The sequence below is a fragment of the Rhamphochromis sp. 'chilingali' genome (genome assembly GCF_963969265.1).
Source record: "Rhamphochromis sp. 'chilingali' genome assembly, chromosome: 5".
Lineage (NCBI taxonomy): Eukaryota > Metazoa > Chordata > Actinopteri > Cichliformes > Cichlidae > Rhamphochromis > Rhamphochromis sp. 'chilingali'.
The window spans coordinates 6,822,564-6,849,474 of record NC_137932.1 but is presented as its reverse complement, the minus strand read 5'-3'; the positions used below and the strand labels follow the sequence as shown (position 1 = coordinate 6,849,474).

Below are 26,911 nucleotides of genomic sequence, written 5' to 3'. Positions count from 1 at the left end.
CTGAGCTGTTGGTGAAACTGGCTCTGAGGACAGAGTGAGCACACACATGCTACATGTGCAGAACAATTTTTATTGAAGTTTATTTGAATCTAGTGGACAAGAAGACGTACTAATAAAAATAAAGGAAAAGTTGCCATTTTCAGCTTTTTAGAATATTTAAAAACAATTAAAAAAAATATTGCTGCTGAAGCTACTATTAAATAGCAGAAAGCTTAATGAACGGAGAGAACACAGTCAGTGCTGTACTGTGAGAGGCTGCAAGAACATCCTGTACATATGCTCAAAGTTCAAGTATTGTGTTAACCCATTTAATCACACTGGCAACAATTGTTGCTGTTTTAACCGCATATTACATTAACAAAATTAAACATATTGTGTGTAGGGGATGTCTAAGGAGTAAAATGCATGCACTTATTTTGCAGGGGAAAATTATTTGAGATTAAATGGGTTAATACTAATGGTTCCTCACCTTTAAATATCCTGACCGCACATGAAACAAAGGAAATCATTTCTTGGTTTTGTCCCTGTTCCTTTTCAAATTACGCCCTTTGGTGTTCTTTTGGAATCTTTTTACCGGCAGCATATTTGGAGGGAAGTCTTTTTACTGTACAAGCCTGCACTGAGATGTATGGCAGTGTGTGCACTTTGTACGGGTTGCACTGGCAAAGAAAAACTGTGCACTGCTGCACCCTGCTGGTGTTTTAAGTGTTTGCATGCTGAGCTATTTCAATCTGGCTCTGTAACACAAACTTGAAGACTGATGCTGTGGGACTCGAGTGAAACAACGAAGTCCTTACATAACTGTTATATAGACTTTTAAAGTTTTAAAGATGAGACACATTACAGGATTACATTGTGACATGGTGTTGTTCTTGTTCGTTTTGCCAAAATGTGAAATGTGCTTTGTGTAAAAATTATGTGTACGTTTAACACACAGTGCATGACTTTGGATATTTTAGGACCCAGACTTTTTTTTAGCAGTCATAGTGGGCGGGGCTGCTCATGAACCAATGGTTGCTTAAAGCCCTGCAACGTCATAGCATGACCAACCACTTCAGTCAGTCTACTTTCACTTTCCTTTGACTGTAAACGGTGGCGTTCTTTTGATCAAGCTAGGCTAGACTGACGATACGATCAATACATCTGAAAGTATTTGGGGGTTTTTTCATCCCAGCGTCTCTTTTGCTCCCGAAGACCCCATTTGCACAGCAGGTCTGTTTCCACGTTGTTCAGATGTCATGTCGATCCAACAGGAGAACAGAAACAGGAACTATACAGTATGAGAAATGTCCAACCTCCGTATTCTCTGACTTTTTCTTCTTTTCTGCAGGTGAAATCATGGATGGTTTGCTTAAGGAAATAAGAAGCAAGGACCAAGCAGCCGCCTCTGTACTGGAACGTAAGTGGCAGAGAAAATGAGAATATTTATCCTAGGGCTGTGCGATATGACCAAAATCTCATATCCCGATATAAGAATTCTATCGTCCTGATAACGATATAAATCACAAAAATGTAACATTTTCTGTAAATTCTGTGAATCTTTAACAGATGCATGAAACTATACATTTTTAGACATAAGTTAAGCCGTTTTCTTTGTGAGTATTTATTACACGGCGTGCTGCGGGGAAAAGCCTGTTCTAACGTTTGAGTCTAAGGTTTAAAGGTTTATGTGGAACATAAACAAGCGGACACGCGATGCTGTTACCGTCGTTGTTGCTAACCACAACACATAAAAACAGGCGCTTGTCCGTCTGTAGTGTGGTTATATTAAATATAAGAGAAAGAGAGAACTTTAAGAAATTAATATAGCCACTACAGTGACCATCAAAACGATGAAAAAATATTGCTGTAAACAGTTTATTTTGCGACACCACGAAACAAACGATAGCATAAAATGAAACGATAGACGTTTTTATATCGTCATCCGAGATACATCATTATATCGAAAAGCCCTAATTTATCCTACACTACTAGAGTAAATAAGATGTAAATATTTATGCATATATATATGTATGTATGTATGTATGTGTGTGTGTGTGTGTGTGTGTGTGTGTGTGTGTGTGTGTGTGTGTGTGTGTAGTTACAGTGAGTAGGCTCCGTTGTTGCAACAAATGAGTATAGGTTTCAGAAACCACTGGAAACTTAACAAGAGAAAAATCAACAAAACCACAAATTGAATGTTATTTCAATTCAGTTTTATTTATACAGCGCCAAATCACAACAACGAACAATAATAACTTTAATTTGTATAATCAGGAGGCTACTTGATCAATAACAGATCTGCTCTTTCAGAGGCGGATTTACGCAGTGACTCAGATCTCCAGTCACTGACTTTACAAGACCTGGGTTTGCTGTTCCCTGGAGTTAAAAATGTCAAACTGAGAAGGGATATCTTTGATATAATACACAAGCAGGTAAGCAAGCAAGCTGTGTATAACTGAGAGGAGAGGGATTCAGCTGGACGTGTGTAACTCATATAGAAAGTCAGATCTGGACAATAAACACTTTTATTTGTTTTTCTTTGTTTCAGAAACCAATTGGTGAGCTCATAGAAAATTCCAAGCACTTCATCCCACATGACTCTCTCAGGGGTAAGTACAGCCTGCTAACATTGTTGGCTCTTGCATTTGATTTGGATAGGCGGAAGAAAATAGATGGATGGATGGATTTTGGATGTTTTGGGGAAGTTTTAAAATATCACATGCAGATTCTTATACATAACCTTAAACTTTCCATCCAGCTGCCTTAACCGAAAATGGAGTTTTGGTCGACTACCTGAAAATGTTGAAGGAAATGAAGACCCAAATGAATAAAGATTTCCTTGATCCGCATATCAATCTACTGGAGGACTTCAGGAAATCTCAACCATCGCAGGACCAGGACAAAGGTTTTTAATCCAGTTTATTTAAGCCTAATATTAACGTGTCTTAATTTCATGAGTGCAGATTCAAAGCTTTTACAGAGGGTAGCAAACTTCAACTTAATGTAGGTAAAGCTTTTTATCTGATCCAGTCCATTTATGCTGAATATGCATACGCCATGTCTTTGATATTGAATAGACACAATATCTGACCACAGCTCAGGCTTGTTTGCTTTTACATCTACTTTTACATGAATCCACAGAATGGAAATAACAGAGACATGAAGTCTCAGTTGACATGTCATTCTCTCAATGTAATGGACAGATTAACAGGCATCCATTTTTTTAGTCAATAATGGGCCCTTGCTGCTCCAACATGACTGCACACCAATGCACCAAGCAAAGTCCATAAAGTCATCAATTAGCCACTTTGGTGTGGAAGAACTTGACTGGTCTGCGCAGAGTTCTGACCTCAACCTGACACAACAACTTTGGGATTAATTAGAGTGGAGACTGGGAATCAGGCCTTCTCGTCAACATCAACGTCTGACTTCACAAATTCCCATGAACACTAAACCTTGTGGGTTAATTCTGAAATGATGGGCGTTTTGTGATCAGCTTGGCTAGACTGACAACACGATCAACAATATCTACAGCTAAAAGTATTTGTTGTTTGGGGTTTTTTTCATCCCAGCATCTTCTCTTTTGCTCCTGCAGGCCCAGCTTGTAGAGCAGGTCTGTTTCCACATTGTTCAGATGTTATGTCAATCTAACAGGAGAACAGAAACAGGAACTATATAGTATGAGAAATGTCCAACCTCCGTTTTCTCTGATTTTTTCTTCTTTTCTGCAGGTGAAATCATGGATATTTTGCTTAAGGAAATAAGACGCAAGGATGAAGTGGCAGCCAATAAACTGGAAGGTAAATGGCAGTTTTTTGAGAATATTTACCGTCAGAGTAAATAAGATGTAAATAGGCATAAATATATTACAGTAAGTAGGCTCGATTGTTCCTCCATTATGCTGCAAACTAACAAGAAAAAAGCTAACAAAGCCATAAATTGAAGTATAATTCTAATTCAACTCAGTTTTATTTATACAGCGCCAAATCACAACAACGAACAATAATAACTTTTATAATGTATAATCAGGAGACTAGTCTAAGGAGCTTGGAAAGAAAAGCGTCTGGACTTCTTTAAGTTGCTTGAAAACGTTTCACCTCTCATCCGAGAAGCTTCTTCAGTTCTAAGAGTCAAATGGTGGAGAGTCCCAGATTTAAACCCAGTGGGAGTTTCCCCCAAAGAGGGACAAAGGACCCCCTGATGATCCTCTACCTAATCACATGAGTCAAGGTGTGAAAACGGGTGTGGGACACAATGTGCCAGGGTTTCGGGTGAGCTCATTGTGAAACCTGGCGCCACCCTATCATGTGATTTCCTAAGGTCAGATGGTCCAGATGGCCGACAAGGTCCAGAAACTTACCCTGGATCCAGATGAAACCATAGTGTTCTTTGATGTAGTCTCTCTCTTCACTTGCATACCTACCACGGAGGCAGTGGAGACTTTCAGAAAACGACTAGAAGAAGACAGGTCCTTGGAAGTCAGGACCAACTTCACACCCGATCAGATTTGCACCCTGTTACACCTCTGCCTTACCACTTTATATTTCAAATACAATGAGGGTTTCTACAGACACCCCCGTGTCACCTATTGTAGCCAACCTTTACATGGAGGAAGTGGAAAGAAAGGCTCTTGGCTCTTTTAAAGTTAGAGTACCCAGCCACTGGTACAGATATGTAGACGACACCTGGGTCAAAATCAAAACACAAGAAGTGGAATCCTTCACTGCGCACATTAACGCCGTGGATAAAAACATCAAGTTCACACAAAGGATAACTGTTTGCCTTTCCTGGACTGCGCTGTGCACACTGAAGAGAATGGCAACCTCAACATTGAAGTTTACCGGAAGCCCACACACATAGACCAGTACCTCCTCTTTGACTCCCATCACCCTCTGGAACACAAACTTGGAGAAATTAGACCCTACACCACCGGGCAGAACATGTTCCCTCTAAGCCTGAAGGGAAAAAGAAGGAACACACACATGTAAAGGAAGCACTCAAAACATGCGGGTATCCTAACTGGGCATTTATAAAGTCATTTGCATCTAAAGGACAAAGGTCACTCTTTCGAGGATGCCAATGTTCACATTTTGGACAGAGAGGACAGCTGGTTTGAAAGAGGAGTGAAAGAAGCCATTTATGTCCACTGTGAGCGACCATCTTCCCTTCCCAGACACCTTAACACCCACTCACACCCTGGGCCATCTGACCTCAAGAAATCACATGATAGGGTGGGGCCAGGTTTCACAATGAGCTCACCTGAAACCCTGGCACATTGTGACCCACACCCGTTTTCACACCTTGACTCATGTGATTAGGTAGAGGATCATCAGGGGGTCCATTGTCCCTCTTTGGGGGGAAACTCCCACTGGGTTTAAATCTGGGACTCTCCACCATTTGACTCTTAGAACTGAAGAAGCTTCTCGGATGAGAGGTGAAACGTCTTCAAGCAACTTAAAGAAGTCCAGACGCTTTTCTTTCCAAGCTCCTTAGACTACGATGACCTGGAGGACTGAGAACCTTCACAGACAATCAGGAGACTACTTGATCAATAACAGATCTGATCTTTCAGAGGAAGGTTTGAGAGCTGACTCAGATCTCCAGTTACTGACTTTACAAGACCTGGGTTTGCTGTTCCCTGGAGTTGAAAATGTCAAACGGATAAGGGAAATCTTTGATATAATAAACAAGCAGGTAAGCAAGCAAGCTGTGTATAACTGAGAGGAGAGAGATTCAGCTGGACGTGTGTAACTCATATAGAAAGTCAGATCTGGACAATAAACACTTTTATTTGTTTTTCTTTGTTTCAGAAACCAATTGGTGTGCTCATAGAAAAATTCAAGGACTTCATCCCACATGAATCTTTCAGGGGTAAGTACAGCCTGCTAACATTGTTGGCTCTTGCATTTGATTGATTTGGATAAGTTAGCCCTGCGACAGACTGGCGACCTGTCCAGGGTGTACCCCGCCTTTCGCCCTATGACAGCTGGGATAGGCTCCAGCGCCCCCCGTGACCCTGAAAAGGATAAGCGGAAGCGAATGGATGGATGGATGGATGGATGGAAGAAAATAGATGGATGGATTTAGGATGTTTTGGGGAAGTTTTAAAATATCACATGCATATTCTTATACATAACCTTAAACTTTCCATCCAGCTGCCTTAACCGAAAATGGAGTTTTGGTCGACTACCTGAAAATGTTGAAGGAAATGAAGATCCAAATGAATAAAGTGCAAGATTTCCTTGATGCACATATCAATCTACTGGAGGACCTCAGGAAATCTCAACCATTGCAGAACCAGGACAAAGGTTTTTAATCCAGTTTTCTATCTGATCCAGTCCATTTATGCTGAATATTTATAAGCCATGTCTTTGGTATTGAATAGACATAATATCTGACCACGGCTCAACCTTCTTTGCTTTTACATCTATTTTTACATGAATCCATAGAATTTAAATAACAGAGTCTCAATTAACATGTCATTCTGCCCATGCCATGCTCAGAGCAGTCTGTGTACAAAAAGTGTTACATTTTGTACATGAATCACAAACACATGGAACAGGTAAAGTCTGTCAAAATTCTACTATGTTGCCGTTCACAAGATATATTCTCAGAAACCCCTTACATATAGTATATAACTATGGTATATGACTATATGGTAAATTAGAACTAGAGTACAGTTAAGATTTTTACATACATTCATAAGATTTTTTTTTAATTTCTTGTAAATGCGTTATGCCAATGTACTCAACAGGTTATTTGTCAAGTGGTCCAGTGAAGCGCCACAATAGCCAAACCAGTGACCCTCCACAAATGCAACAAGGTAAATCTCACCTTGTTTTTCTTTGCACTCCAGTAAAATTTAACACAGGCTATTGTTACATTTTAATGCTGTTTTACATGAAGGTTTATTAGATACAATTACCAGTAGAGCAATGTTGTCCCCACCAAGGTAAATTTAGCTCTTCACCAGGTGTTAAGGTCAGTGTTGGGAAGGTTACTTTTAAAATGTATTCCACTACAGATCACAGAATACATGCCCCAAAATGTATTTTGTAACGTATTCCGTTACATTACTCAATGAGAGTAATGTATTCTGAATACTTTGGATTACATAATATATTATCATGATTTTTACAACTACATGAATGTACTATTGCTGTGTGATTTATTACTATTACTGAAGGCTACTCACCTTACCAATACCAACTAGATTTTTAAATCTTAATATAAAATGAGTAACAGTAGGGTGGACATTTTGCAGCAATCGCGTGGTTATAGTGGGCGGGGCTGCGCATGTACTCCAATAACCAATGCTGGATCACAGCATGACCAAACTGTTCAGTCAGTCTACTTTCACTTTTTGTTGACCGTAAACGGTGGGTGTTTTTTTGATGAAGCTAGAATAGACTGACAGTACAATGCAAATATCTACATCTAACAGTATTGGGGGGTTTTTCATCCCAGCATCTTCTCTTTTGCTCCTGCAGGCCCAGCTTGCACAGCAGGTCTGTTTCCATGTTGTTTAGATGTCATGCCGATCCAATAGGATAACAGCAACAAAAATTTCCAACCTCTGTTTTCTCTGATTTTTTTCTTCTCTTCTGCAGAGGAAAACGTTTGTGTGTGTACATCAGTATAATCGGTATACTAGGAAATCGTGCATTGACAAAAGTTCCCCTTTGCTTGGAATGCAAAGTGCGTTAAATGCGTTAATTTTTTAACACGTTATTATTTTTATTTTTTTTCAAATTAATAAATCGCAATTAACGTGTTAAATTCCCACCCCTAATTCATATATATATGTATATATAGTTACAGTAAGTAGGCCCCTTGTTGCAACAATTGAGTATAGGTGTCAGAAACACCTGGACTACCTTATGCCGCAAACTAATAATAATTTAAAAAAAAAAACCCACAAAAGTAATTATAATGAAATGATTTGTATAATCAGCCTAATCTTAACGTGTCGTAAGTTCATGAGTGTAGATTCAACAGGCATCCATTTTTTTAGTCAGTAATTCAAACACTGCTGGCTTTTCATTTAGTTGATTTTATGTATTTCTCACTGGTTAGAATTAAAAGTAAAAGTGCAAACATTTGTGTAATTTTATCTGATTTAAGTTCCTGCCACAAAATCCGCTGGTGTAGCAGTCTGCTTCAAGTGTTAAATCTTGCACATGAATCACAAACACATGGAAAAGGTCAAGTCAGTCGAAATTCTGCTATGTTGTCATTCACAGGATAGATTTTCAGAAACCCCTTACATATAGTATAAAACTATAGTATATGACGATATATATTATTACTTAAGTACAGTTAAGATTTTTACATACATTCATAAGATTTTTTTTAATTTCTTGTAAATGCGTTATGCCAATGTACTCAACAGGTTATTTGTCAAATGGTCCAGTGAAGCGCCACAATAGCCAAACCAGTGACCCTCCACAAATGCAACAAGGTAAATCTCACCTTGTTTTTCTTTGCACTCCAGTAAAATTTAACACAGGCTATTGTTACATTTTAATGCTGTTTTACATGAAGGTTTATTAGATACAATTACCAGTAGTGCAATGTTGTCCCCACCAAGGTAAATTTAGCTCTTCACCAGGTGTTAAGGTCAGTGTTGGGAAGGTTACTTTTAAAATGTATTCCACTACAGATCACAGAATACATGCCCCAAAATGTATTTTGTAACGTATTCCGTTACATTACTCAATGAGAGTAATGTATTCTGAATACTTTGGATTACATAATATATTATCATGATTTTTACAACTACATGAATGTACTATTGCTGTGTGATTTATTACTATTACTGAAGGCTACTCACCTTACCAATACCAACTAGATTTTTAAATCTTAATATAAAATGAGTAACAGTAGGGTGGACATTTTGCAGCAATCGCGTGGTTATAGTGGGCGGGGCTGCGCATGTACTCCAATAACCAATGCTGGATCAAAGCATGACCAAACTGTTCAGTCAGTCTACTTTCACTTTTTGTTGACCGTAAACGGTGGGTGTTTTTTTGATGAAGCTAGAATAGACTGACAGTACAATGCAAATATCTACATCTAACAGTATTGGGGGGTTTTTCATCCCAGCATCTTCTCTTTTGCTCCTGCAGGCCCAGCTTGCACAGCAGGTCTGTTTCCATGTTGTTTAGATGTCATGCCGATCCAATAGGATAACAGCAACAAAAATTTCCAACCTCTGTTTTCTCTGATTTTTTTCTTCTCTTCTGCAGAGGAAAACGTTTGTGTGTGTACATCAGTATAATCGGTATACTAGGAAATCGTGCATTGACAAAAGTTCCCCTTTGCTTGGAATGCAAAGTGCGTTAAATGCGTTAATTTTTTAACACGTTATTATTTTTATTTTTTTTCAAATTAATAAATCGCAATTAACGTGTTAAATTCCCACCCCTAATTCATATATATATGTATATATAGTTACAGTAAGTAGGCCCCTTGTTGCAACAATTGAGTATAGGTGTCAGAAACACCTGGACTACCTTATGCCGCAAACTAATAATAATTAAAAAAAAAAAAAACCCACAAAAGTAATTATAATGAAATGATTTGTATAATCAGCCTAATCTTAACGTGTCGTAAGTTCATGAGTGTAGATTCAACAGGCATCCATTTTTTTAGTCAGTAATTCAAACACTGCTGGCTTTTCATTTAGTTGATTTTATGTATTTCTCACTGGTTAGAATTAAAAGTAAAAGTGCAAACATTTGTGTAATTTTATCTGATTTAAGTTCCTGCCACAAAATCCGCTGGTGTAGCAGTCTGCTTCAAGTGTTAAATCTTGCACATGAATCACAAACACATGGAAAAGGTCAAGTCAGTCGAAATTCTGCTATGTTGTCATTCACAGGATAGATTTTCAGAAACCCCTTACATATAGTATAAAACTATAGTATATGACGATATATATTATTACTTAAGTACAGTTAAGATTTTTACATACATTCATAAGATTTTTTTTAATTTCTTGTAAATGCGTTATGCCAATGTACTCAACAGGTTATTTGTCAAGTGGTCCAGTGAAGCGCCACAATAGCCAAACCAGTGACCCTCCACAAATGCAACAAGGTAAATCTCACCTTGTTTTTCTTTGCACTCCAGTAAAATTTAACACAGGCTATTGTTACATTTTAATGCTGTTTTACATGAAGGTTTATTAGATACAATTACCAGTAGTGCAATGTTGTCCCCACCAAGGTAAATTTAGCTCTTCACCAGGTGTTAAGGTCAGTGTTGGGAAGGTTACTTTTAAAATGTATTCCACTACAGATCACAGAATACATGCCCCAAAATGTATTTTGTAACGTATTCCGTTACATTACTCAATGAGAGTAATGTATTCTGAATACTTTGGATTACATAATATATTATCATGATTTTTACAACTACATGAATGTACTATTGCTGTGTGATTTATTACTATTACTGAAGGCTACTCACCTTACCAATACCAACTAGATTTTTAAATCTTAATATAAAATGAGTAACAGTAGGGTGGACATTTTGCAGCAATCGCGTGGTTATAGTGGGCGGGGCTGCGCATGTACTCCAATAACCAATGCTGGATCACAGCATGACCAAACTGTTCAGTCAGTCTACTTTCACTTTTTGTTGACCGTAAACGGTGGGTGTTTTTTTGATGAAGCTAGAATAGACTGACAGTACAATGCAAATATCTACATCTAACAGTATTGGGGGGTTTTTCATCCCAGCATCTTCTCTTTTGCTCCTGCAGGCCCAGCTTGCACAGCAGGTCTGTTTCCATGTTGTTTAGATGTCATGCCGATCCAATAGGATAACAGCAACAAAAATGTCCAACCTCTGTTTTCTCTGATTTTTTTCTTCTCTTCTGCAGAGGAAAACGTTTGTGTGTGTACATCAGTATAATCGGTATACTAGGAAATCGTGCATTGACAAAAGTTCCCCTTTGCTTGGAATGCAAAGTGCGTTAAATGCGTTAATTTTTTAACACGTTATTATTTTTATTTTTTTTCAAATTAATAAATCGCAATTAACGTGTTAAATTCCCACCCCTAATTCATATATATATGTATATATAGTTACAGTAAGTAGGCCCCTTGTTGCAACAATTGAGTATAGGTGTCAGAAACACCTGGACTACCTTATGCCGCAAACTAATAATAATTTAAAAAAAAAAACCCCACAAAAGTAATTATAATGAAATGATTTGTATAATCAGCCTAATCTTAACGTGTCGTAAGTTCATGAGTGTAGATTCAACAGGCATCCATTTTTTTAGTCAGTAATTCAAACACTGCTGGCTTTTCATTTAGTTGATTTTATGTATTTCTCACTGGTTAGAATTAAAAGTAAAAGTGCAAACATTTGTGTAATTTTATCTGATTTAAGTTCCTGCCACAAAATCCGCTGGTGTAGCAGTCTGCTTCAAGTGTTAAATCTTGCACATGAATCACAAACACATGGAAAAGGTCAAGTCAGTCGAAATTCTGCTATGTTGTCATTCACAGGATAGATTTTCAGAAACCCCTTACATATAGTATAAAACTATAGTATATGACGATATATATTATTACTTAAGTACAGTTAAGATTTTTACATACATTCATAAGATTTTTTTTAATTTCTTGTAAATGTGTTATGCCAATGTACTCAACAGGTTCTACGTCAAGTAGTGAGAATAGCCAAACTAGTGACCTTCCAGAAATACAACAAGGTAAATTTCACCTTCTTTTACTTACAGTCTAGTGACACACAGACACATGCATATGGAGCTATGTATGGCTATTGTTAAATAGCCATACATAGTTACATAGCTGTTTTACATCAATATTTGTTAGATACAAGTACCAGTAGTGCAAATCGGTTCTCACGCTCTCCTTCTTTCAAGCGTGACCATCCACATAAAAGACAAGGTAAATTTAGCTCTTCACTGTTAAAATGTAAGGTTGTATTATTGACCAGGTTTTAAGGTTTCCAACTCCAGGCAATATTCAATATTCACTTATTATATGTTAAAAAAAAACTCAGAAATCTAACTTAATACACTGTTATACACACTATATTGCCAGAGGTAATCACCCATCCAGATGATTGAATTCAGGTGTTCTAATCACTTCCATGGTCACAGGTGTATAAAATTAAGCACCTAGCCATGCAGACTGCTTCTACAGACAATTCTGAAAGAATAGTTTACTCTCAGGAGCTCTGTGAATTCCAGCATGGTGTCGTGAAAAAAACACCAGCTGTCTGACAAGTGCAGTTGTAAAATTTTCTTGCTGCTAAATATTTCACAATCAACTCTCAGTGACTGAAAATGATTGGGAATGACAGCAACTCAGCCACCAAGTGGTAGGCCACGTAAAATCACAGAGCGGATTTAGCGGAGGCACATAATCCGTAGAGTTATGGTATGGTTTTCCATAGCCAAGATGCTAGATCCAAGCTTTATTTCAATAAGTCCAAGGTGTTGGATGCAGTGGTGTAAAACACGACATTACTGAAGCATTTGAGACGTGTTCTCTCGAGTGACGAATCACACGTCTTTGTCTGGCAATCTGATTGATGAGTCTGGGTTTGGCAATTGCCAGGAAAACAGTACTTGTCTGACAGCATTGTGCCAAGTGCAAAGTTTGGTGGAAGGGGGATCATAGTTTGCTATGGGGCATGGTGTTTCAGGAATTGGGCTCGGCCCCTTAATGCTTTCAAGACATTTTGAAATATTTCATTCTCCCAACTTTGTGGGAACAGTTTGGAGATGCCCCCTTTCTATTCCAACATAGAAGGAACATGACTGAAATTGACTGGCCTGGACAGAATCCTGACCTCAACCTAACAGGACATCATTCGGTTGAATTAAAGCAGAGATTGCGAGCCAGGGCCTCTCGTCAACATCAATGTCTGACCTCACAAATGTGCTTCTGGAAGAATGCTCAAAAACTCCCATAAACACTCCTAAACGTTGTGGAAAGCCTTCCGAGAAGAGTTAGAAACTGTTATAGCTGAAAACAATGGGCTGGCATCATATTAAACCATATAGATTAAGAATGGTATGCCACTTAAGTTCATATGTGTGTAAAAGCAGACAAGCAAATACCTTTGGCAGTACAGTGTATCAAATGATATTTTGTTCCACTCTAAAAAATTGTATTGAAAAATAAACCCTAAAATTTCAGCTGCATATTGTAAAGTGTATAGTTACCTGAGCACATATATTGTTTTCGAGAATGCTTAACATTTTTATATTTGCATTTAGATGATCTAAAACACTATGTTTAAAACCTGTTCAACTCAAAACTTTATATATAAAAGACTCAGACAGCTCTGTTAATCATTCTAGTAATGTTTTGAAATTTAAGCAAGAATTTTTTGTGCTATATTAATAAATTGATTTCACTCATTGAAGCAAAGTCTTTTATTTCATTTATGATGAATCACTGTATTCCAGGAAGTTTAATTTGATTCTCCTGTGAATTTAACTTGCTCTTTATTTGTAATTTTTTGTATTATTTCTATAGCCACACTGAAGTACAAGATGGTGATAAGTGGAAAAACCTTTAATGCCCATCAACAGATACTGGAAAAAGTAAAGGCTTTAAGTGAGGAGCCAGATTTGAATTTGATCGAACAGGAAGACAGCAATCAGGATTGCCAGGCCATTATTGTCTTCTGTCCCATTGTTTCACGTATGGGGACAGATATTGATGCAGCCATGACGCAAGTCAAAGGTAAGGGAAAGAATTAAATTAGTCATCCATTCAAAAAATTGCAGTTGTGTTTTATGAGACATTTTTGGGTTTGAGAATACGACCTGAAAGTAACTCATAATAATGATGAGCTTTTAAAAGCATCAGGAATAGCATGAATTTTGTCTAATGTTTCTATAGTATAAGAAAATCTGTGGCCATTAAATTTTTTTTCTTTTAATACTTTTCCACTGTTATGTTATGTTCTCGTAATCCGTCTCCTCTTTTTTGCTCTCTGTAGGTTCTCAGCCTGTCATTCTAGTTCTGATGCATCACGCACATGAACCCAAGCATGTAACTTTAATGAAAACATGGGATGGCGTTTCTAATGTTGTGTTACTAGTCCATGTTTTCTACCATGAGACAGTGCATGGATTGTTGCAGTGTCAGCAAAATAACAGTGCCATTTCTGAAATTCGAAAGGCATTACTGCAGCACGCAGATATCCAGACAATTAAAGATACAAGTGGAAAGACACATGTAGCTGCTAAAAGTAGTAATAGTGGTGGTGCATTAATGAGAATTCAATCCCTTTTTGGATTTTCATAGTGTAAAGTCAGATATCACAAGTCAAAGAAACTGTAAATATGTCCCATGCATTACTCTTTTGTAATCCACTTTTTTTGCACTGTATCACTTGAGTAGTGCAGATTGCTCTGACCATTTGCATAGGATTTAAGGATTTTATGGTTTTGATCATGCAAAATAATTATTTTGTGCATTGTGAAACAAAAGGGCAGCACAGAATCGTCTTTGTGACCTTTATTTCAGTACTTTAAGCTATTTCAGCTGTAAGGGTAGTTGCTGAGTCAACAGGTGTGATCATGAAGTGTCAAAGAAGAGGTCAGAGACACAGTATATGGGTGTAGATAGCCATAAAACTACTTTCAACTGTACCAACTGCTGTTTATCTCTAAAAAAACCCAAAACTGACAGTTACAGCTATATGTACACAGTGACATCGTAAGTCCTTTGATCATTAAGATAAATAATAAATATATTTATATCAAAGTCAAATATATTGTGATTAGTTTCACGGTTGCTATGTAAATCTGCAAGTTATTTTCATCTTTCAGAAAAAAAAAATCAAGCCAATGTTTAAAATTGTGAATAAAAATGTTAAAAAAACATCTGTTGTCTTCTTTTTCTTTTTTCCTTTTAAAAAAAAAAAAAAATTGAGGGGTCCTGAACAGTTCAAAACACCAGTGTATTTACAGTATAATTTAGCCTAGTTCAGCTAATATTTCTGCTGTTATTTTCTATATTCTTGACTTTTATTCACTAAGAAAGACTAAAGAGTGCAAAGACCACATATTCAATGATAAGCCACTTTATAGATGTATACATTATATTCATAGAAAATGAAAAATTGTGTGTGACAAACTTCTTTTTTTTTTTTTGGCTGGTGTAAAGTTTGTCATCTAAATAAAAATGAACTAACATAAACTGCGCTGTATTCTAGTATTTGACGGAATAATTACGTTTAATCCGGTCCTTTGATTTGCTAGCAACGCCAAATTAATGTCACATAAATGACGTGTTATTAATTCTTTAGATTAGCACTGTGGTACTTAAACTGTGTTTTGAGGCCCCCTGGGGCGTAGAGCTTCTGCAGAAAGGCATTCGTGAAAGGGAAATTTACGGTGGAAAGAAATAGTAAATATGAAGTTAAACTAAGCTGGATGAATACGATTGTGTCTTTAGTGTCTTTGTTTTCCTAAATGGAGAGGACATATAACTTGTACTTTTATTTTGAAAATGTTTGTTTTATTTTATTTTTCTAGACCGGAAGTTTGATATTGTTTACAAATGAATGCTTCCGGTAGGTCCTGCTAGTTAACTAGCGCGTTGGCATGAATATTATTTTGTGTTATTTACCTTACCAGTTTTGATACAAACACTACCACCTGCGTGCTTTTTGCGCCAGCTCGATATAAAAAAAGTAAGAAAAATGTGCGCGTATTTCGTTTAGTTTGATAAACAGTAGCACAGCTCCGTTAGAGAGAGTTAGCTAACAGTTGTATAGCTCAGCAGATGTTCTGCAGCATGGCTCTGATATATTTCAACAGGTGTTGTAAATGGAGGTAAAGTCAGTCTTTTGAGTTTCATAAGAAGCTGCAGACTTGTGGGTTTGTTTGTTTTTTGTGGTAGTTGCAATGTTGTTCTCTGTGATGCCTACTTCATACATTTCTCTGTTTAAAAATCTAAAAGTTTATATCTAAAATTGAACAGACTTGTGTGTTATGATCTTCAGCCGTGTGATATTGAGCCTCGGGTCTAACCGTTCACAAAGCGCGTGTTTACAGAGAATATGTGCTGTTAATGAAGTGCTGCTTAGGAGTCAGCATTCAGTATCTGTCAGTCATTGCCAACGAGCTCTTCGCCTCAAGCCGCCTGCACAGCGGTTCAGATTTCAGGTAATGAAGAGAAAAATCAAGCTGGCTGCAGAAAGTGTAACCTGGAAATGATACATGGCCTCTCTGTTTTAGGTGACAGCACCGTCCTATCATCATCTGCTCACCGTGTGTGATATGCAGCCAGCCAGCATCTCCTACGGAAGAGACACAACTGCAGTTGCATCAGATGAGGATGATGAGGGTGATGAAAATCTGGCAGGAAAGGAGGTCGGAGAAGAGCACAAGGACCTGAGAGAGATGGTGATGACTTCAGCCCAGACAGGGGCAGTCAGCATGGAGGTCCAGGAAAGTCCTGCAGATCCTGAAGCTGCCTCGGTGTCCAGTAAGTTAAATGGCTGAAACTGTCATACAATACTGACTAATCTTTGGTTTAATTGGGGAATAGATTCACTTTTTTGTTGGCTTCCTGGTACCACATAATTTGAAATCTGTGTTTTATTTAGCAAAGCAATATTTATCAAATGTGAGTGTGGACAACAATAGACTAGTAAACATGACTGCCACGTGTCCTTGCATGATTGAATTTAAATGAAAAAAGTTTCATAACTGCTTTTTAAAATTTTATGAGGTGACCAAACGTAACTTTAAGTTTTTGCCAGAAACTCTTAAGCTTATGGCTTAACACGTTTTATAATGCGGTTCTGCCTGAGTCAAAGTCCAGATGCAATTTAGATGACGACTCGTACAGTAGGGCTGCTCGATTATGGCAAAAATGATAATCACGATTATTTTCACTGAAATTGAGATCACGATTATTTGACGATATTTATTTAACCCTTTAAGACCTACTATAGAACCAAGTCCACCAGAGCTTATATTATTTTTTTTACATGCTGTAGTGCCATTTGTGGGAGCATTTCAAGTTGCTATACATCAATACAACTGTTATAGCCCATATTTTAATAATATGTATGCATTAAGTCCATAGTAATTACATAAATTGCAAAAAAGTGCAATAAACTACAAAAAAAAAATTGAAAATCGCTTTTGTTTTGTTTACATATATTTCTACTTGGAGAAATTTAAGAGGCTTATCCCTCAAAACTTTAAATACAATAAAGTTGCAAAAAATAGTTTACAACAACAGGAAATTTATTTTGAGTGTCTTCATAGTTTTATTTTGGAGAAACAGCAATTTTTATATACACTGCAGGTAAAACAAAAAACAATCCTATGATGCAAATTTGCAAAGAAAACAGCATGTGCATCATTTCACTGTGGGAAGTGTTACGAACAGCTGATAGGAACGGCGAAGCGTGTTTCTGGAATATTATGTTTTTGTTCCTGCAAGCGCTTTTTATGCAATTTTTGCAAAGCTATATGTGGAACGAAACCGTGACCGAGGACAAGCTGATGGCATCAGATGTAAGTACAACTCCTCCGGTTTCATATGCAAAACAAATTATTGCGCTAGCTTACACGGTTCAGGTTCTACAGGGATTTAAAAATAGTTACGCAAAACGGAGCGTGCTGCTCTGACCGGCTTTAAAGGGTTAACAATGACTTTAAAAAAAAATATATAAAATAGTGTGCAACACCACTGAAGTTTGTTTTTTTTTAAACTCTCTTTTCAACCAACGGCAGTCACTCTCCAAATAACTTCTGCTTAGCTTTCCGAGCTTCCCTCGGGTCCTCTTAATCAGCGGTCTCCAACCTTTTTTGCGCCACGGACCGGTTTATGCCCGACAATATTTTCACGGACCGGCCTTTAAGGTGTCGCGGATAAATTAGGGAGGGGCTAATAATCGGCTCAGTCATTTTTAATGATCGTTGAAAGCCCAGATCGTAATCGTGATTAAAATTCGATTAATTGAGCAGCCCTATCGTACAGTAGCAATAATTTAACGTTAGAAGAACACAATCTTCTATGCCAGCATTCTGCACTTAAGCAACTTAAGCACACTGTAAAAATGTTACGGTGCCAGAAACTTAATACTCAGTACCAATACCTCTTGTATGATTCTCAGACTTTCAGATTTTGGGTATCATAATTTTGGGTTCTGGTGCTGTGTCGAGCACACTATTTCATGAGCCGTGTCGAGTCTGTGGGTAACACTGCATGCCTGTGACTGCATGTCTGTTCTTTTTTTCATTTGTATATTCAGTTCATGTAGATACAGTATGATAAACTTGTTTGTTTTTTGACAGCTCCTTCAGGATCAAGTGAGAAGAAGACTAGAAGGAAGTTGAGGAGGGAGAGGAAGAAACTGATGAAGAAAACGCTGAAGTGTTCTGATACTTCTGAAAACTTATTGTCAGAGCTTCCATTTGCTTTGGCCAGCCCAACAACATGGAAAACACTATGTATGTTCCTAATGTTTTATAATTACTTGAATTAGCAACATTTTCCCCCCACTATTAAGAAGCCTTGATGACAAGTCAAGCGGGCACCTTATGGCTAATAAGTGGTCTGTTTTCACTGTCCTCATCCTGTATTATATTTATTTTCATGCAAATCCTTAGCATGATGTCCAGTTTTTATGTGTGGGTGTTGGTGCTAGAGGAACGGAATCAGAAGCAACTTCATATTTTCATAGCTTATATTTTACACCTCCAACTCTATTAGAACTACATAACAAAATAGGATGTGTTTTCACGATGTGGGACCTTTTAATTGATATTTTTAATTGCAATTTTCATTTTGCTGTTGTCCGTAGTCCCCAGCCAAGAGTCAACTAAGAAAAAGAGAAAGAGAAAGCGAGGAGACAGCGAGGGCCGAGTGGACAGTGAGGACGATGGGGACAAGAAGAAGAAAAAGAAAGAGAGCCAGCGACCCAATTACTTTGTCTCCATCCCCATTACTAACACTCAGGTAAGAAGCTGGAGCAGGTGGAGTTTATGCACATTGTGTCTCACAAATCACAGTTTAAGGACGTGACCTTTAACTGACTTCTGCTCTCTGTCCACTGACAGATAAGTTCAGCTGTGAGTGAGGTCCAAGAGGCCGTGCTCCAGCAGGACCCCCGACTGGCCAAAGCTATGATCCCTGTCCCAACTCTTCACATCACGCTTTTAGTCACTCATCTTGCCAATCAGGAGCAAGTAGACCTGTGAGTTGGTGCGCATGCTGACATCCACATCACATCACACACACAGAAGTTCATATGAATACTATGACACCCAAATTGTCTGAAATTACCTTTGCTTCTTTAACTAACTATAACTACATTGTAGAATGTAAGTGCATGTCATATTTCATGCTATAGCACACTAACATTAAAAAGCAGACATTATATTGTTCATGACAGCAATAAATGACGTTTTAGTAGTTACATCAGGAAGTAAACTTTGCTCTGAATAAGAGTCACCCTCAAACTGAAGAAGTTAATTATCATTTAGATACCCATCCTTTTCTTACTGCGACATAATAAAATGACTTCTATCACAAAAGTCTTCTGTTGATCCCACAACAAAATGCTTTTTTACAGCAGCCATTTTGAACTCAGATGTTACTCGTAGCATTAAAAATGGCCTTGAGTAGTAACAGTAAAAAGACGGCTATTGTTAATGTTATTAGTTACAGCAGAGCTTCTTCTGTGAGCCTGAAAATGATCATCTAAGTGCTCACAGCGTTGTGGGTTGCTTTTTATATTCCACTTTTCTGGTCTTATTGATCACTCCAGCACTGCGAGCCACATTCACACACACACATTCTTGCAGCTCTTTGATTCATTCCTTCAGAGCTTTTTTTTTTTTTTAAATAACACACATTGGATCCTACATTACAGGGCTGGGCCGAGGCTCATTATTGTACCTAAGAAGACTCAGATTCAATTCAGTTCAACTCAGGTAAACTTAGTGCCAAATTACAACCATAGTCACCTCATGGTGCTTTATATTGTAAGGTAAAATCCCTAAAATATCAGAAAGAAACCCTTCAGTATTGCACAACCCTCTATGAGCAAGCACTAGGTGACAGTGGGGAGGAAAAACTTCCTTTTAATAGGAAGGAACCTCCAGCAGACCCAGGCTCAGAGAGGGGTGGCAAATAAAATGGCCAAAGCTATGCAACAAAAAACTGTTTTACCAAAACAAATTTCAGCCCCTCACTGAGATCATTGTATTCCTCAGATTACTGTGTTGGGTCGCTCCTCCTCCTCCATGCGGAGAATCCTCAGCAGCTTTTTTTCCCCCCAAACATGCACACATGCATGTAGCAGCGGTGTACTCAGTGACAGCAGGTGTCGTGTCTTGGGATGTAGGTTGACTAGAACAACATCTCTTTTGTTCCGGTTTCTCCATTTTCTTTATTGTTCTCTGAGCATAAAATGCAATGCTCGGCAAAATCCTGTTGCAGAAGTAAATATATGGATGCAGTGTCGGCAGTGCCTAATTACCAACGTGTCACATTAGGTACGGCTTGTGTCTTATCTTTTCCTCTCAGCACTTCCACGACGGTCAGGCTGTACATTTTTACCAGTGGTTTGGATGTTTTAGAGTAAGCCTTGTCTTAGTCAGCTTAGATTAAAAATCACCTATTTTATGTGTCAGTTAAAGTGAATAAACGCCCCTGGATTGGATTTCATTACATCATTTTCATCTTAAACGTTCTTTTAAGCATTTTAAGCATTTTCAGTTATTTTTTACTCTGTCAGCACATATCTGTCCCACACACATCCTAAAGGCTAAAATACTAAATGAGTTCAAATTCTGCCACTGCACATATCATATCATATACAACTGAAGTAAATTGAAAGTCGGTAGAAAAATAAAGATTTGAGTTTGAAATTGCTGTTCTCGCATAGCTTTAGAGGCTGATGGAAATATAAAGGCAGTCTGTGTTTTTGTGAGCTAACTCCGTGACACTCAGGGACATCGGAGCTGCGTTATGTGATGAAGTGATGCTTAATCCCATCAAGAAGAAGATGGTGTTATTAGTAATCACTAGATTCTCCCATTATGTAATATGACAGGAAGGGAGCGAGAGAGGGGATTAAGTCATGAATGTGTGTGCGTGTTTGTGTGTTGTGCATATTCATGTGTATATTTCCTTATAGGGCGGCAGCGGTGCTGGCTCAGGTTGAGCCGTCACTGGCTGAGTTGCTGGGTGGGAGGGATCTGGTCTTGCCCTTCTCAGGGATAAGTCATTTCAGGAAGGAGGTGGTGTTTGTCGGACTGGCCTGCGGACAACACAGACACACACTGGACAGCTTGGCAGGTCAGTGGCAAACATTTAGCTTCTTGCTCTTGTGGTCATCCTTCCTCTCTCTGTCTCTTTGGTGTTTAGGTTTGAAAGCATTGAGTGACATTTTTGTTCTACTTGCTTTTCACGCTTTAGTAGAGGGTGAAATTCAATGCTAATGTGATATTGTACTTGGTGTGCACTCTGGAGGGGTGTCTGAAGTTGGAATCAGCTGCTAGTAGCTAATAGTGTCTGCTTACGTTTCTACATATGAGATCAATTAAAAGTATGCACAGTTGGAGGGTTTTTCCTTCTCGAGACACTACGAAGCTTAAAACACCTTAATGCAGGTGGATGCTTGCTGTGGTGGAGCCTTTCTTATGGGTATCAATGATTAGACAACTGCAAGAGAATGAGATGTTTAAGATCTTTAAGATGTTTTAAGTCATAAGTCTCTCATTCAGAAGTCATGGAAAGTCTAAGCCTGACGTTTGTCTCGGAGACAACAGAGGACCTGGTAAAACGAGAATAGCGGAATTCTAAAAATAAATTGCAGCCAGTTTGGTAAGAACCTCCGGGTCAAAGTTATACATCGTACAAACGTGTAGAAATGATTAAAGTCATACTCTGTGTAGTGCAGAGACGTCCACATTTTGATTTGTTTTTCAGTGTGAACACGTCCTCATCTGTAATTTAGTCAATCTGATTAAATAAAATGGAATTTTTAGTGTTTTTCCTTTTCTGTTATCTGTGTGTGTGTGTGTGTGTGTGTGTGTGTGTGTGTGTGTGTGTGTGTGTGTGTGTGTGTGTGTGTGTGTGTGTGTGAACATTTCTGTTCCTACATTTTTCTTCTTGTGCCTAAATCCACGTGTGTGGGTGCCTTCAGAATCTTTTGCATGTTTGTTTTTGTGTTGTGCCTCCGGCAACAACATTAAGCCATTTCTAAGAGGATTCCCACTCCAATGCTCTTGCACCACTAACACACACACACACACACACACACACACACACACACACACACACACACACACACACACACACACGTTTAATACACAGTAAATGAGGTGACCTTCACTTAATACTTTCCATTTTCACCCTTAACAGTTAAATTGGAAGTATGCTGTAATTAATGTGTGTATGATACTTAAGGTTTTTCGATTGTTTCTACCTCTGTGAGATGTTCTATATTAATGTGAACATATAGTGTTTGGGCAGCATTACTGTTTTTGTGGGATTTGTAGCTGCTCATGCTGAGATTTGCTGCTGAGAGCCAAAAATGTGCTACATTGGCCAAGCAAAGGCAAATCCCAGAAAGAATTGAGTGTCAGGGTTTGGTGTAATTCAGCAATACTGAAGCCGTTTTGTTTTATACAGAGCTACAAAGGCAAAGTTTCTACATATTATTACTTTTGATCTGAGAGTTTGAGGGGGATTTTATTTTATCTAAGTCTCAAAAACACTAAATCAGACAGCGATGGGTTTTGGGCATGGCTGTAATTAGCTGGGGCTAACTTTCCAGAACCAGTGATTTGGGACAAGGTTATCTAACTTAAAAGAAGTGGGATGAAATGCTGATGTGAGTATATAGTGTATCACATCCTGTTATGATACAATTATCAGCAAGCTGGCACCAGATATCAATCTTCTTAGTGAAACTTGAAGCTGTTTGAAGCAGAGAACAGTACCAGGTAATACTAAATGGCGGACAGTGGGGAATGCTAACTGGAGAGCTGGTAACACTTGCATTGAAATTAAATGGTATTGATGCACGCTGAGACCAAAATGCAGGGAATAAATTCATATTTCACACCTTTTATGCAGGTTTTTTAATCTTTTGGTTGCATGGATGCCATGATCTGTCAAAGCAGCGTGCCACGTATCGCAGAATCGCTGTGTTGTGATGCTGTTTGGATGATGTTACGTCCTTGCTGGTGTTTCGCTCTTTTCTTTGCTCTCTGCTTCATCGTGTACGTCTCCTGTGCTCCTCCGGACGAAACAGAAACGCAGACAGAGGAGAGAAAGTGACAATTAAGGTTCAAAGGAAATGCTGATGTTTCTTTGGCTGGGAAGCTTTTACTGCACTAATGTTAATGTATGTAAAAGCTTTGCTTGGATGGCTGTATTGAATTTTCAGCAGCACCACGACCTGTTCCAGGACCTCGTGGTTAAGACATTAATGAACAGGGCTTTTCTCATCTGGTTATCAAAACAAGCTGGAGAATTTGAGAGTGTGGAGGACTCTGGGGGACGAGTTGCAGGCAAGTGGAAGGATAATGCAAAAGGGCTGATATGAAAGTCATAGATCTTTGCATATTAAACAAGTTAAAGGTGTAGAGTTACATTTTATGGGATGAATGGAATATTTTAATGGCCCCTCCACCCCCTGTGAATCTGAGTTTGTAAGGCTTTCCTCATTAGTAGTAACATTAGTACCGCAAACAAAGTTTATGTTGAAACATAAACTTTGTTTTCACGTAGACTGAAGCTTCTTTTAGGGCCCTGCTTATGAAGCATTTAGAAAAGTTGGAAGTTTAACAAGCAGCATTCATAAAGAACGGCTCTGGTTGTTGTTTTTGCAGAAAATTACTCTGTAGGGACAGAAGATTTACAAATCAAAATTCCTTATGGAAAGTGCTATAAGAAAAGGAAATATAAGACAGGAAGTCAGGCTCTCTCGTCATCTTGTCTGTACTTTCCACCACTGGTATTGATTATATACTAACCTTTCTCTCCCTGTAGAGCTCCTCATCTAAAAATACCTCTGTAGTCTGACTCTAAACACTGTTTGTCTGTATATTTGTCCTTGCAGGCTTGTCTGTGTGTTCACGCCTTTGTTCACTTATCTATCTTTATCTCAGTAGCTAAATGATATTTTGGCTAAAAGCTTTTTTCCCCATCATCTGACACACATTCTCAGCCATCTGTGGCTGCTCCATTTGTGTGCTCTGTTATAGCAGTAAAAAAAAATCTATAATAGGGAGTCGAGATGCTTGAGCGGAAGAAATGGAGTCACGTTATTGTGCATTTGAATCCACGTCATGTTCTCTATATTTATGCATGTGTATCATTATATCAGTTATCATGCTTCCTTTTAGTTTATTAAATGTGCTTGTTTTGGTTTGCTGTGAAAATATGCTGAATTTTTTGATGTGCTTATTTTCAGTATTTAATTGAATGACTCACTGGGAGAAGGTTTATATTAAAAATAAATGTGCGCACGTCTGTTGCAGAGTTGTTGCGGAGCCGTTTTGAGGAGCAGGGGCTTCTGCAAGGAGACTGCCAAGGGTTTGAACCCCACCTCACCATTATGAAGCTGTCCAGAGCTTCAAAACTCCGATCTCAGGTTTGTGTTGTTTTTAATAAAAAGCTGCTTTTAACTACACCATCTGCACTGGTGCTTCTCCCTCCCCTTCCTCTCAGAAGCTGTTAAAATGTTGCAGCTGTAGGTAAATGTCACATTGTGGCTCCAGCAGAAACTGATAATGGGCATTAGAATTAATAACTAAGAAGAAATTTGAATTTATATCACTTTAGAGTTCGTGATGACTACTGTAAAGGTTAAGGGCCAAACACCAAGAAGAGAGAGGAGATAAATAAAGAAGATATGAAAGATGGTTGAGGGTGGATGATAAGGGAAGAAGAATTATAGCATCTATCTCGTTCCCTCTGACACTTTATCTTACCTTATCCTTCCTGGTGCCTGCCGGGCGGCGAACTTGTCTTCTTCCTGTCAGTGCGTTTGTGTGCGTGCAGAAATTTCACTTTGTTTATCGCAACCTGTGACTAATACGACTTCCTTTCTCCTTTGTCTCTCTCAGGGTATAAAGCGTGTGGACCCGGCCCTTTACTCCAACTACACTGACAAGTAGGTACTTTGTTTCTCATACAATGGAAAATTCATAATCTGCACAGCACATTATAAGGTTTGGACTTCTTGTGCAGTGGGGCCATTGTAAGACTCACACAGCAGCTATAGATGACACGGTGCTTGAACATTATGGCATCTTGTAATGTTTTGACTCAGTTTTTGTGGTTTTTAAGATGCAAATTTACACAGAAACCTAGTGTACCATGTATTTAAAGCCATCTCCCTGGTGCAAAATACATTTGACATCTGATCACTCCAGCATGAGAATAGTGCAGGTAATAATCCTTTGAATTCCCAGCTTACGAGTGCTCATCCTCTCTCTCCCACCTGCTGCGTGTGAAAAAGGCTTAAATTTGGCTGTCACCCCCGCTGCTCTTTGCCATCAAGCGGCTATATGACTGACATCTGCCTTTATTATCTGCTGGAGGCCTCAGTGCTCGCTGCGTCTTTATCTTCTGTCATTGTGACTGTTTTTCGTTTCATCACCACAGATTCTTTGGAGATCAGACGGTGGAGCGGGTGGATCTTTGTTCTATGTTGAAGAAGAAGCAGCAAGATGGATATTACCACACTGAAACGTCACTACAGCTCGGTTAGTAAAGGCACAAACTCACACAGTTATTTTTGATGCTCGTTTTGTTGTGTCAGAGGCAAAACTGAACCACCGGAGGGCGCTGTCAGCTCACATGAGAGTCTCAACAATTTGGTTTTCATAGCTGTGGGTAAAATGTGCTCACAGCAACAACAAAATATTAGGCTTAATATTTTTGTAATTTGAGAAGTGAACTGGAGCTCAGTTTTGTTATTCATTAGAATGAGGATTTGGTGGTTTTGCTGATTTTATCTGCAGTTTTTTCATTTTCTTGCTACTTGCTGTTGTTGTTAGTGGTTTGATCAGTTTTCTTTTTTATTCTAAGGGGATTTGTGTAACACCGTCAAACTTCAAGTACTTAGCAGAACTTAAAAGAGAGGCACAGTGGTTTAATCAAACACAGCAGTGTTACACAAGAGAGCTAATTTCCATTTTAGCCATTACCACCCAGCTGTGTATTAACGCCTGCCGGGTCTTTGAAAACTTGGCGGCGGTAGAGAATAATGACTCAAATTTCCTCTAAATGTAAGAAGTAATGGAAGGTTTCTGCTTTAAAAACTTAAGCAGTTTCATTACTGTGAGTAGAACATGTAAAAATGTGAGTGTGCAAAACATGAAGGGGAATGGCTCATGCTTTTAGTTCGGTTTGATGTGAATTGCGTAGAATAATTCTTGTGCCCGTTCAGCTCCTTTGTCATTGATGTCGTGCTGTTTATTACTCTGTAGCCAGATATGATTTGAGACGGCACTGTCGACTTGGGACGCTGCCAGGCTGTCAGTACATTTGTGCTCTTCTTGTCTAGCAGCTACCGGGAGTCGACAGGGAATTGTGTTTAGAGGAAAACGTGTCTTTTAAAGGATTACTTCCATCAGTTTCGTCTGTCTGGGATAAAACAAATTGCCGTGATTAGTTTGTGAGCGGCCACTTCTTGTCATCCGTCATTGAAAAACAATAGACTGATAGTCCTCACATGATGAGATGAGATTGGAGACATTTTGTTATTAAAAAATGAAAAAAAAAAAAGATGTTAAATTATTGTAATCATTTAATCTGCTTTTAGAAACAAAATGAAAATGTGCCCCTCGGCTCTGAAATACCAACAAAGCAACATGCTGTACTTAGATTAGAAGCACAAATGCTTCTCTCAGGGTCATTTATGGTGCTTTTCATAA

The 26,911-nt window shown here is 38.4% G+C and overlaps 2 protein-coding genes across 7 annotated transcripts in view; both read left to right on the top strand.

Moving 5' to 3' along the window:
- The first annotated feature begins 1,058 nt into the window (after positions 1–1,058).
- Positions 1,059–14,861, top strand: LOC308396531 (uncharacterized protein). Of its 4 annotated transcripts, XM_080881905.1 has the most exons (14): positions 1,059–1,212; positions 1,331–1,399; positions 2,293–2,414; positions 2,531–2,591; positions 2,741–2,887; positions 3,714–3,782; positions 5,555–5,676; positions 5,793–5,853; positions 6,138–6,290; positions 6,737–6,805; positions 10,015–10,083; positions 11,654–11,710; positions 13,512–13,721; positions 13,981–14,861. In XM_080881905.1, the coding sequence occupies exons 2-14, from the start codon at positions 1,339–1,341 to the stop codon at positions 14,286–14,288; spliced, it is 1,509 nt and encodes a 502-aa protein (XP_080738031.1). In that variant the 5' UTR covers positions 1,059–1,212; positions 1,331–1,338; the 3' UTR covers positions 14,289–14,861. The 4 variants fall into 4 exon arrangements, with proteins under 4 accessions (XP_080738031.1, XP_080738033.1, XP_080738032.1 ...); XM_080881907.1 differs by lacking the exon at positions 10,015–10,083; XM_080881906.1 differs by lacking the exon at positions 11,654–11,710.
- A 664-nt stretch (positions 14,862–15,525) lies between these two features.
- akap7 (A-kinase anchoring protein 7) overlaps positions 15,526–26,911 on the top strand; it is a 47,554-nt gene continuing 36,168 nt past the window's right edge. For 2 of the 3 annotated variants that reach the window (XM_080882158.1, XM_080882160.1), the window contains exons 1-9: positions 15,526–16,156; positions 16,229–16,478; positions 18,305–18,460; positions 18,814–18,968; positions 19,070–19,206; positions 21,154–21,314; positions 24,509–24,621; positions 25,097–25,143; positions 25,638–25,738. In XM_080882158.1, the coding sequence (XP_080738284.1) occupies positions 15,983–16,156; positions 16,229–16,478; positions 18,305–18,460; positions 18,814–18,968; positions 19,070–19,206; positions 21,154–21,314; positions 24,509–24,621; positions 25,097–25,143; positions 25,638–25,738 (1,294 nt within the window). In that variant the 5' untranslated portion in view covers positions 15,526–15,982. The remainder of the gene's footprint in view (positions 16,157–16,228; positions 16,479–18,304; positions 18,461–18,813; positions 18,969–19,069; positions 19,207–21,153; positions 21,315–24,508; positions 24,622–25,096; positions 25,144–25,637; positions 25,739–26,911) is intronic. The other variant, XM_080882159.1, reaches the window with a different exon arrangement.

Coding starts and splice junctions, on each gene's coding strand:
- LOC308396531 (XM_080881905.1), top strand. CDS start 1,339: ATGGATGGTTTGCTTAAGGAAATAAGAAGCAAGGACCAAGCAGCCGCC. Junction 2,415..2,530: donor TTGATATAATACACAAGCAG/GTAAGCAAGCAA, acceptor TCTTTGTTTCAG/AAACCAATTGGTGAGCTCAT. Junction 11,711..13,511: donor CCTTCCAGAAATACAACAAG/GTAAATTTCACC, acceptor TTATTTCTATAG/CCACACTGAAGTACAAGATG.